The sequence below is a fragment of the Bombus fervidus genome, chromosome 3 (genome assembly GCF_041682495.2).
Source record: "Bombus fervidus isolate BK054 chromosome 3, iyBomFerv1, whole genome shotgun sequence".
Taxonomy (NCBI): Eukaryota; Metazoa; Arthropoda; class Insecta; order Hymenoptera; family Apidae; genus Bombus; species Bombus fervidus.
The window spans coordinates 17843996-17856386 of NC_091519.1; the positions used below are offsets into that span (position 1 = coordinate 17843996).

At 45.6% G+C, this 12391-nt stretch overlaps 1 protein-coding gene and 1 long non-coding RNA gene across 9 annotated transcripts in view; one reads left to right on the forward strand and one right to left on the reverse strand.

Annotated features, from left to right (window-relative positions):
* Positions 1-12391, reverse strand: part of LOC139985651 (protein gustavus-like) — a 186838-nt gene that overhangs the window by 27866 nt on the left and 146581 nt on the right. The window contains exons 1-2 of one of the 8 annotated variants that reach the window (XM_072000245.1): positions 11074-11724; positions 10624-10957 (exon numbers count right to left, since the gene is read on the reverse strand). The exons of 5 other annotated variants lie outside the window; for them this stretch is intronic. In XM_072000245.1, coding sequence (XP_071856346.1) covers positions 10624-10655 — 32 coding nt within the window. In that variant the 5' untranslated portion in view covers positions 10656-10957; positions 11074-11724. Of the gene's footprint in view, positions 1-10623; positions 11032-11073; positions 11725-12391 lie in introns of those variants that run through there. 2 more of the 8 variants (XM_072000240.1, XM_072000244.1) reach the window with 2 other exon arrangements.
* LOC139985652 (uncharacterized) lies at positions 9163-11805 on the forward strand. The gene is made up of 2 exons (XR_011799466.1): positions 9163-10090; positions 10201-11805. It is a non-coding gene; the product is annotated as an uncharacterized lncRNA (long non-coding RNA).

Sequence of the window (12391 nt, forward strand, 5' to 3'; positions counted from 1 at the left end):
ACCGCGTACGGGACCATTGTGAACCAGACTTTCGGGTTCGACGATAAATAAAAACGAATCATAAAAGGCAACGGCGAGAGGGACGTAGACAGAGACGACGAAATGGCCCGTGCGCAGTCACGGCTCCAACCTTCCATTGGCAACAAAGGGGTCTGGCTCTCTTTGTGATCGAAACATTTTCTAATGCACCGACCAGCCGTTCGAATATTTCAGCCTGATTAACAAGTTTCGCCCGTGTACCCGGAATGTGGGAACCAATTAATCCCTCTACGGTTCTCAACCGTGTACGAAATTTATACTCTCGTCGAACGAATCGCGTTACCCTCACTCCGATTCCTTTAACCTAATCTTTAGACGACTTTTTACAATTTTCTCAAGATATTAACCAAATAGATAAAAGATATAAAACGATAAAGAAGAAGATACGACGAACCGAAGAGCTCTCTGCCTCCTTTGGTCGATTGCAAAAGGCGTCTCAGAAAATGGAATTCTTTTCTTTCGCGTCGTCGCACAACCCTTTTCATCGGAAGACCGTCTCTCGGATCAGCGTTCACTGCCGTCCAAGCTGAACAACGTTTCCCAAGCACGCGCAAGAGAAAAGAAAAAGGTGGATCAGTGACGAAACGCGTTCCTGATAAGTTCTGAAGCCAACACACACGTTTACCATCTCCCTTTCCCGTTCGCACGTAGGTTGCGAGTCTCTTCGATTCTTCTCCTTCTCGCGCGTCTTTCACTGGCGAAATCTCTTCTTTCTCCGTGGATCTGACCAGCAGCAGAGATCTCTCTACCCACGTCGCGGCTCGTCTCAAAGGCTCTCCTTTCTGGAAATCCGCGCGTCTTTGCCTTTTACAAAGAGACGAGCTTCCAATCCCACGACCTTCGCGCGAGCTACGTTCCTGCGTGTATACACGCCGCTCGCCGCATGTGTACCTCCTCTTCTGCTCTCGTGTACACAAAAGTCCGCGTTCCGGCGCTGTTCGCACGGAAAATGTCAATTTGCCAAGCGAACGATCCGCTTGCGCAATACGCGCGGACGTAGCTATCGACGTTCGCCTCCCAGACTTCCTCCGTTTATTTTTCCATCGCTTCCCGGGATACGAGAACGAATTTAAGAACGCTGCCGGATTTAATGTTCAGAGCACAATCGGATCAGTTCGGAAATCGAGGTCTTCGTAGGTTATTCTCGTTTCGTTCGAACGGAAACTTGGATCGTCCGAAATACGTCGTAGAATTTATGATGAAAATTGTAGCTACTCTCATTTTTGTACCGTTTAATCCGTACCTCGCACGACGTCATCGCTTTATCACGTAGATAAAATTGTTTAGAAATCCATGAAACAAATATTATACAGACACGGACAACGGTTATTGTCATCTTATCTCAATTACGAGTTAAATTAATTCAACGATATTGGCTCGAGTGAGACAGAAGTCGAATTGGTTCGCATCGAGTTTGAACCATTTTTCACCCACAAGGAACTTCGACGATATCGATCGGAATCAAACTGGAGCATATCAAGTTCGAATGACTTTTTTAGCAAACAACTTGAACGCATTCTGAATCTTTTTACTATGTTCGCTTTTAGCTGAAACATCGGGGCCAGCTTTTCGAAATTCTTCGGTGTTACATGTCCCCAACATCGAAAGGCACGTGCCCTTTCTCCGTTACGAGTCTTTCCAAAAACATCGACCGGGTCAACGCGCAGGGCCGCTCTCTACCAATCAGCCAAGCCACCTTGGTACCGCTTGGTCTTTCTGCATCGGAGATAGAAAGTCAAAGTTGTCTGTGGCGAGTGAAAAATTCAGTCGGCTGAAAGAGGAGAGCCGTTTCGTTCGCAACGGAGCTGGCCTCGCCAGGGAAAAATGCAGGCGGCAAATTACACGAGTCGATACGCGTTTTATCGGGCCGTGTATCGCGTGTGCTCGATAAAGCCGCTTACACCGAGGGCTCTGACCGATACCGGCTTCTACTACGTAGCTCTCGCCACGAAATCGTACAAAGGCCTTTGTAGTCGGTCGCCAGTCGGAGCGCAACAGCTTCGTTTCAAGGCGTTATCACGCGAACCATTTTCAGGAACTGCTCTCTGCTATACGCTTCTCCTGTCGATCGTAATAAAGAAAAGAAAGGAAAATAAGACAGGAATTACTTTGAAATCGTTCTCCTTCTAACGCGATCGTGCCCTTAATCGCCGTGGTAGACGTATTAATTCTCGGGAGAGACGGTAGTACCGAAGATACGATGAAAACCTAATTAAAATCGTTTCGTGGAACGGGAAACAGGGAGGAAATAAAAATAATGGAAGAATCCTGGGACACGAGGAGAACAGGTATTGTTGGAAAGGCAAGAACCGCGGTTCTAATGCAACACAATCGTATAGGTACTGTTACGAGGTTATGAGTAAATCGGTATGCAGATAAAGAGACGTAGAAACGGAGTATGAGAAGATTCGAAGATAACGTAAACGAAGGTGTTTTCTTGGAGGTGGCCACGTTAATTGTTTCTGTGCAGGTTATCTGCAATTCTTTGCGCGAATCTCAACGTAACGAATCTTCCGCGTACAATGTCTACATTTGAAATTGGCGATTGTTTGGCGATCGGACGTTAGGTATTTTCGATTCGAGCGATTTACAAAAGTAAGAAAAATAATACGGCCCTGTCGTGCCGCGGTACGGGCTCGCCGGGCCCGTGTAATTCGTAAAAGTGTTGTAATAATCGAGCGCGCGCACGGCAGAAGGTGTGTGGCAACGCGAGTCGCGCGAGTTTCACAAATGGGTCAGTCGCCAGCACTGGTAGGTAGCAGCAGCACGCCGCCGTTCCAGGCCGTTTCGTATACGTTTGGAAATATATTTATCGTCGCTTACGAAAAAGCCTCTCCCTCGGCGAGCTGTCGCTCCCCCACTGCCCTTTTCACTCTCTTCCTTCGCGCGACCGCGTACGCGTGCTGAATTTTTTAACCACGCGCTCTCCTCCTCGTTTTTCTCGCTTTTGGTCAGCTGAAAATCATGCCTACGTATGAATTCGAATAACCTATGTATCTTCTATTTATATCTCAGCATCGATTACGGATATTATTCTTTAATTATGCTAGAGGTTTCCTCTTTTCTCTCTAGATACGTAGATAATGAACGGTTCTTTTATATTTTCCTATTATCTCTGCTAGTGTACGACGCACGTTGATAATTTTCTCTATATCTTCTCTATCGCTGAGAGAAACGAAACTTTCTTTATTCCTAATTAAATACTCGGTCAATAAATCTCACGGACTGTGTGATTTATTTCTAATGAAATATTCACTTATGATTTAATCATCGAAATTGTCGGAGAACAAATAGTTTATATAATTGGAGTTCGTATAACAGCAGCTCATTGATTTTCCCCGCTACCTATTATCTTCCGCTCGTACAATAAGAGTACGCGTACACATAGTACAATAGATTCAGGTAGGCTCATTTAGTCGAGCGTAGACTATAATTTCGTTCAAACGAATGAAATTCGTATGAACGGAAACCTACTGTGATTGGATCAACCTCGTTCCTTGCATATTGAACGTTACGCGCAGTTAAGAGCAAAAAGATTTAATAAATAAGAAAACGATGAGTGGCTATATAAAGAAAGAGACTGAAATCGAGTTACAGATCTGAAACATAGTTGCAAGTCAGGAGCCAAGCAAACACGGAGCCAAGCAGGGAGCCGTATCGCGCATTAATCGACTTCCTCTGCGGGCATCGCGAACTTGGACGGTGAGGAGCGGTTATTCAAAGGAGCGGCGTCGATATTCCCGTTTCGAGTCGGCTACGACGCAGATACTCGGATTTTATCAGGCATCTGGTGCGCACTGGGTCACCGAGAGAAGACGAAGAAGCCGGCGGCGAGGGACGACCGATCTGAAATCGGTCTAGAGGCGAGCAAAACGAGCCGCGCGAGCCGAGCGTGTCGATTTATCGCTTGCTACGCGCGGCTCGTTCAACGGCGTCACGATTGTATTTAAATTCGTCGGCAATTGCCGCCATTTGTTTCGGACCGGAAGACCGTTTCGGCGCCAATGGATCGATAAATTTCGCGGCCTCGAAAGTGGGAACGTGCCAAGACAAACGTTGCGTAAAGCTCGCTCGGGGAGGAAAGTCTTGGTGGAACGCAGACGCGCATCATCGTCATCGCTTCTTTCTGGCCTTAGAGGAACGAATTGAAAGAGAGAAAGAGAGAAGGGGCAGGCGAACGCGAGAGAGCGAAAGAGGGAGAGAGAGAGAGAGAGAGAGAGAGAAATAAAAAAGGAAGAAAGGTGTCTGGTGGCGGGTTGTAGAGGATCGTTCTCGAGCCTCTAAACGACGGACGTCGAGGGTCCAAGCTTCCAATTAGAGCTCGTTAGGAATGCGTTTCGAAGTCCCTCATTGGCCGTAAAAGCTTGCAAGATAACGCTCGAGCCGACCGCGTCTTTCGCGCGTCTCGCAAACGAGCCAAACACCGCGGCGAAAATGCTTCTCGAGAGTCCTCGAGAGTAGCGCGCGGATCGTTCAGCGATTCGCGGTGAGCCGCGAAAGCGCTAAACGTTTCAGGTTTCTCAAACGTTCGGCGTGTTCGTACAGTTGCAACACGTTCGACGGAAAATATCATTCGATGAGCGAACGTTGGGTGAAAATTTTGTGTGTCCGTCGAGCGAGTTAAACGCGAAGGTGCACATGTTAGGAGGTATCAAAGCGTTCTCCGTGGTCGGGAAATCCTTGGGAAAAGCCCGAAAAGCTTGGTTGCGGATGCCAGGACGTTAATTAAATTAGCCTCTCGTCGGTAGACGCCTCGGTCCTCCGAGTGGTGGGCAATTAACGCAGCCCCGAGGACGAGGGGCTGACTTTAATTAACCGGCGACTGGCTGAGAGCATAAAGAACGTTCCCTTTCCTCTCCTCTCTCACTCTCTCGCTCTCTCTTCTACGATGTAGGATATTGTGTCAGGTATTACGTCACTAATAACGCGGCAGGCGTTGCGCGGACGTTCTATCTCGCGTGGGTTTATACGTAGAGCAATTCGTGAGGCGCCTTCAATAATTCGTAAGACGACTCCCTTTCTCTAAAACGTTCCCTTGTTCCCGTTCGACGCGACCACTCGACGATGACGACGATTGCGACACAACTAAGTTCAATATTTTGTTCGATTCGGCTGGTTTGCTCGACGTGCAAGTGCGTACGCGCCACGGTCTTTGGTAAATAATTAGCTGCGTTCAAGGCCGAGCCAGCGGTAACAGGGTTCTCCACTTTACTGCGGCTCAACAAATGTGTTTGCGTTTTGCGAAATCTTTTGTCTCTTGCGTCCAAGTAGCGTTTCCGTTCCTGCCACGTCCTCTTCGACAGAGTTCTCCGAACAAATACTGAAATTGCATAATGGATTTCGATGATCCAGTCGTGTTTCTGTCGTGAACATGGCAGGCACCGCTGTCGATCCGTTGGCGCTCCTCGAGAGGTTTGGAGAAGAGTTTGGTGGAGCGAGCTTACAAACGGCAGAAGAGCGAGTAATTGAGAGGGCACAAAAACTGCACGAACGAGGTTGGCCAAGAGGAAGGGAGTGGCGGGGGGAAAAAAAAGAAGATTCGCAAAGAGCGCAGAAAGAGGAAGAAGCCAGGGGGGAGCAGAGAGTTGTAAAAAGAGGGTTAAAAGATGGTGGACGAGGAGGTTAAGCGAAATAGAGAGAAAGGAGGAAGAGAGCGTGGTTCGTGCACGTTAATTAAAAGTGCTGCAAAGGAAGTCGCCAACTAAGGGCGAGGCTGAATGAAAACAGCTGCTACTCGATGACGACACGGTCTAAGAGCGCGCTCGGCTTCGACTAAGCCAGTTCGACGCTAGCGACGCCGTTAGCGCCGCTATTTTCGCGCATAAATATAAACCGACGCCCACTCGAAAACCGTATCGTTCATTCGTTCGTTTTTCTTTTTCCTTACAACCGCCCCTTTGTCGTTCCATTTTTCTCTTCTCCGTATTTTGTCTTAATTTCCTGCCGTTCGATGAAAATCATCGAAAGATCGAGGTCAGCGTTTCGAAAATTTCAACGGTTGCTCCAATTACGATCTCTGCCTGTTCGCGTTCCAATTGTTTCGAATCTATGTTTATAAACACGTAATCTTTTCTTGGATTTAGCTTTGGATTTAGAAGTTGAAAATAAGTGACGTCACGATACGTTTCTGGTCGCGGTAGAACGAAATCGAGAGATTATTTAAAATTAAAACAGCCACGTTGTCAGCGAAACTCGTATTTTTACCGCAGTACGTTCGATTTCGTAGCTGACAGTTAAATAAATAGTTCAGCTCGAAATGTCAAACGCCATCAAGATGGACAGTCGGAGAACGAATCGCATCGAAGCTGTACTGAATAGAATGTAGAGCACTCGAAATTGAACTTTTCAAAGACTAAACTCACAGCTGTCATCGAAAACTCTATAGTGATGATGTCGAAATGCTTAACCTAGACGTTTCATGACGTATCACTTTCTACTCTCTTATCGTCAACAAACTATAGAATGCCTACATCGCCTACAGAAAATCCCCTTAAAGCAAACTCTCTTATCCATAGCAAGCTGAACTGAATCTGGTGATTTCAATTCGTAATGTAAATTTACAATAAATCGAGCGATACACTGAAAACCGAAGATCTCGATCACCGAAACTCTTTTGCCAGAAAAGCAAACGACGATCAAACGGAGCTACTTCTGTCATATCCAATAGAACTCGTTTAGTTAATCTCGTCGCAACTTTATGGCTCGCGATTCGTATTCGAATTCACCGTCGCATGTTTTTGAAAAAATAAAAAAAAAGAAGGAGCAAGAGCACTTGTTTCATCGACGAAGCAATCCCTTGGTGCTTTAGAAACGGTAGAATTAACGACGTCTCGTCGTCGAGGAGAGAGAGAGAGTAGAGAGAAAGAGAGCAACGTCGAAAAGGAAATGCTTCCCTTTCGGGTGTTCTGTTACCAAAGAGCAGTGCCAGCCACACAACACGTGGTGTGTAAGGCACACGCTACTCTGCCTCCGGCTTGGGTGTGTATTTCGAGACGAACCTGCCTGTCTTCAACATGGTCTTCGCGAAGCACGCACATGCATCCACCAGCAGCAAAGTCCTAGTAACGGTAGACCCTCTGCTGTAGACAAGGGATTGTGTAACATTTTCGGCCGTGACAGACTGCTCGTGGATCGAAGAAAGAGACAGGTGAATTGCGACGAAATTGGAGTTCTCCGAGGGAATAAAGAAGCGAAATCGAAGTCTACTCCGATCGATCAACTTTCATGCAGATTTTGAGGTGTTCATGAAGAATTCGATAGACTTGAACGTTACTTTGAACTCTTTACGATCCTATTCCGATAGACATAAAGATTCTTAATGCCTGAGAAAAATGTTTGGTATAAAATTGAAACAAGAAATTACACGTATAAATAAGATTTTTCTAAAGAAGCTTTTTGTAGATTCGCGTGGAACAACGAAGGCGATTACCACGGAGAATTCCTACAAAACGTAAATTTGACCGACGAAACCAAGATTTGAGAGTCAAGAAGCAATCAAGAGCAAATACGTTAATCTTGATACCTTTCTAAAGCGACATTTTGCGAAAATGCTCCAAAAATAGCACTTGACTGCACGTGTTCCATGCGGTTGGAGTAGAAACAGGTGCCTGCAGGTGTATTGCCGGGAAAGATCGTAAAAAGGGAAACGACTGCTTAAAGAAGAGAACGTAACGACCGTCGATCTATATTACGCGAAATTTTCAAGACGACCAGCTACTACTACACGACAAGTACGCTATTCACAGACGCGCATACACATACACGCGCGTATACAGAGTTTAGAAACAAAGAACGTCTTGCTGTACCTAGTACCAGTCTGGTCTCTAGAATATATCCCAACTATAGCGAGCAACCTAGAACCCAGTAGCCGTTTCTGCCAGTCGAAGCTTCTTCGAGGAAATGGATCTGTTGGCTGGTCGCGCTATGCCAGTCACGCCTGTACTTCGAACACCATTGTCCTGTCCGGCAGACTCGCCGAATATTACCGTTCTTGAGCGAGTATTATCATATTCAGGAAGTTCTCTGACTGAATACGAAGTAACTCCCCGTTTGATATCGAGAGTTCTGCGAATTTTCCCCTTGCGAGGAGTGTGAGTATTCACTGTGACGACCGGTAACTGTCTTCTAACTCCGATTTTCGCACGTGTCTTCCATTTTATCTTTTTAATTTAATGGCCAGTCATACGCGTGAATTATGCATCGAATACAACGAAAGCAAGATTTCTTGCATCGAAGTTTGATTTTAACTTACGCTTTACGTGTATTATCGGAAGTAAATCGTGTACATGATATATTTCGATGTTTTGTCGTAGACGAAGCGATGAAACGGTAAATAGCAGGCGAAAGAAAATTACGAAATAATTAAGGCGATGAGTTGAGTTATGCATTTTGAAGTTCAGTTACTTCCGTACTTGTCATAGGAATTTTTTAACCGCAGACATTTAGCAAGAGGCGGGGCAAGATCCTTTCATTCGCTAACGTTCGTTCCAACTATCTAGCCAACCATTCTCTCCCCTTTGGAAAAAGTCGCCCTTCTTCAACGCGTCTGCGGGAAATTTATCGCGCGTACAACGGGACGAATCATCGATTTCTTTGTCAGAGCGTCGCTCCAAAAAATCGCTAAAGAATCTATCCTCGCAACGACAAAAGCCTGCGCTCCAGTCAGAGGGATTTCCCTCGTCGATATCGCTCGTAAATTTCCAGATGAATCGAGTTTATCGCGCAAAAATTCACGTCGTTCTCCAACGTGTTTATTAATTAACAAAACGTGTCACTGTCGCTTCCGTATTTTCTTAATAAATTTCTTCCTCTGATCTAATTAATCCAGCTATATAGGTCGTTAACAGTCTCATTCTCTTTCATCTTAATATCTTACGCGGCTGCTGCCATCTACATCCTAAAACCCATATTCTCTCCCCTCTTCCTACGTGACAACCGTAAACCTTTCTACCAGACAAATTCTAAGGAGAGAAAGATAATTAAGAAAGGAAAAAACGAAAGAAAAAGCAAAGTGACGCAAAGCTAACGTAATCAAAATCCAGAATTCAAAAATTCCTATACAAACTTTCGTTCTTACGTATCTCTAGTTTTTTTATAAATCATTCGTCATTACCACTATACACATCCTTTATTCTTCGTAAAAATGTAAGATCGCGTTAGTCGATCTATTCATCATATACCCTTCCACCTATTCAAAATGTCTTCCTGTAATTATTAAACGCTCGTACATCTTTACATAATTCAAATTAAACTAAAGCGAAGCGTATCGTTTGAACCAGTTCTACCAACGTATCAAAGCGGTTGTGTCGATGGTGGACGTTCGAACGTAGCTCAAACGTTACAGCTCGTTAACATGCGAGGTCTTCTAAGCGTGTTATTCCGTGGCTTGTTCCTCGTATACTCCCTCCACCGTGGGCACATGGTCCTGACGTTTATCGGACGCGTCGCGAACTCACCACTGTTATGTCGTTAAACAACGAGCAGCTGTTCCACGATCCAGAGCCGCTTAACGGGCACCGTCCGGTCCGCGAGAATCCCGACGGTAAAGCCTCTTCCCGGCATTGGTTATCCCGATACGTTAACTATATAGCGTTATTCGCAGGAACGAAACCTCTTTTTCGTCGTCCTTCGACAACGCGACATTGTCGGTATTGATCGAACCGTTACGCAACGAACTTGTCGGGAATTAAAGGGAATAATGAATGAGAGAAAGGAGAATCGAGCCGCGACCACGTTCGACGCGAATAATCACTTGTATTGAACGTGCAACGGTTTGAATTACTTACGTTTCATCAGACATGAGGATACCACGTTACAATTCACTGCCGGTTGGAATCGTTTAGAACTCGCTTAATCTTTCGTAGAATAACATTAATGAAGAGACGTCGAATCTTGTTGTCACTTAGTAAGATTGACGTTTAATTTCTAATTGTGGCAATATTTGGAGATGTACACGAAGAAAATAACGTATTTCGCGTTTCCTACAGAACTCTCATCGGGACTCACTAATCACTACTGCTATGCAAGACGTACTGCCTTCGGCTCGCTTCGTGTAATTTGGAACTTCACTACTGGATATATATATATATATATACATATATATATACTGGATCTATACACACATACACACACATATATATAGAATCTTTCTCTTATTTACAGAAATCGTAAACTGACCTCGAAATTCAATAAGGTTCAGAGACGCTGACGAAGAATTATTCTATATATATGGAACATATTGTTATCGAATAAAGTCTCCAAATATTTCAGGAAACATCAGTGTTGGATAGCACAAGAAGAGCGTAACACTAACGACTACTAAAATTCAAATCGAGTCACGCTTCGAATGGACGGTTACCGCGAACCGCGCTTCCGCGAAATCTTTCACGGTGTGATGAATCCACGGTAGTTTGGTCGGACGAGAGCTCGATTCCCACGGGCGAGTCGTGGCGTGTCACAAGCGACGGTTGTATCGTTGTGTGAGACAGGCACACAGCCTTTTATTTTTCTCGTATATCGGCTTATCAAATCGGTTGACTTAATATATATGCAACGCGCCGAGACGGCTGGGCAAACAACACTGACCTCGAGACACAAGCACGAATGACGTCGCGCATTGAATTTTTTTTCTCCTCGAACTGAGGCCGACGGTTCGATCCACGCAAACATATTCTTTACACGTAGGACACATCTGTGATTCGACAGGAACCACGAAGAAACGAGATTCGAACAAGAGATTCACTCGAAGAGATAGGTAAAACACTGCACGAGTATCCGTTTCGTAGAAGCCGTCACACTGATTGCAAACGAACGAACTGAATATCCGTTGATGTACAGAGACGTCCGTCTATACACGTCCAAATCTTCCTACACTACACTGCAGAGTAGAGAAACGCCAGTGAATTTCAGGCCGAGCAACCTGAAATCGGGTTTCGAAGTCCAATGAGAATACGATCTCGCGGGAATCGAGAAACACAGCGCTAGGAACGATTTGGAACAGAAACAGGGCTATAGTAGAGTGACTTAGGGACTTACGTTCGGCGAGCCTTGAGCGCCCAATCCATATCTCGCGCGACGTTTTCGGTGAGTTTTACGATACACCTCGTGTTTGCTTTCGTGGCGTTTTTATCCCGGATGTAACCAAAATATTGCACACTCCGCACACGCACAACAGCACACAGCGTTTTTATCTTTCTTAGCCGTGTTTCACCACTGGTCCGACCCGCTACGCAACGAGCGGCTTGCGCGCGCATGTAACATATAACACACTGGGTCTCTTGTCTGTACGGGGGAGAAAATCGAGAACTGAAAGGGAGGGAAAAAGAGAGAAAAAGGGAAGAAAGAGTCGAGGCGAACGAAAAACCACGCCGAATCGACGCACAAGGGTAAACGAGTGCACCGATCTACGACACACACTTGGCAACGATCCAACGAAGACTGAACCCGTCGACTCTCGACGACTGCGACGCGCATGGAGCGCCGCCCAATGGTGGGGCAGAAAGAGGCGGTGGGTGCATTCTCGTACCGACCGCTTCCAGCGCCCCGAGACCAATGATGTGCCGAACGCGCAGTGGCGTATAACCCGAAATTCGTTCCTTCCATTACCACGATAAAAACTATATGATATATCACCAATTAAAACCAACTGGATTTATCGCAGTACATCGTAATGCACTTACACATAAAACCTATCGTATTATATTTCCATATTGTATTTATGAAACATAACTGACATACAACTAATAACTCGTGTATATTTTTCAACCTGTTCCAAAGTGCTTTCTAACCTTTAATTTTTCAATATTTTTAACTTTCCTACGTTTTAGTCTATTCCGGTAGATTATTTCCTCGAATCAGACGCTTTAACAGGGTGGCGCGCGTAATCCCGTGGATTTCAAATCGAGCTTCAATATCATCCTCGGCTCCCTACGCCAGTGCCTAAGCCTACCCAGTGCTGAAACGTTTACCCGGGGGGACTGTACTATAGGGAAGGAGGAGAGAAAATACGCACTGACGTGTGTGTGTGCGTGTGTGTATGTGTGTGTGTGTGTGTGAGAGAGAGAGAGAGAGCAACAGTCGAAGGGATACGGAGGTTCTCCCTTGTGCAGTGGGGTTTCGCGGACCGCTCCCTGAACCCAGACGGTCGGACGTCGAATTAACCCCAGAAAAATGTGTACGTGCCCGCGCACTATCGATGTACGAGGAACATCGCCAAGTGTCGGTCACAACTTGCTTGGTAGTTTTATTTTAGAAAATTGCCGATGATTTTTCGACGCGGTTGTGCGCGTGTTGCGAAACAACCATACACGCAGCATAAGAACTCTGCCTTTTTTAAGCACGATAAACATGAAAG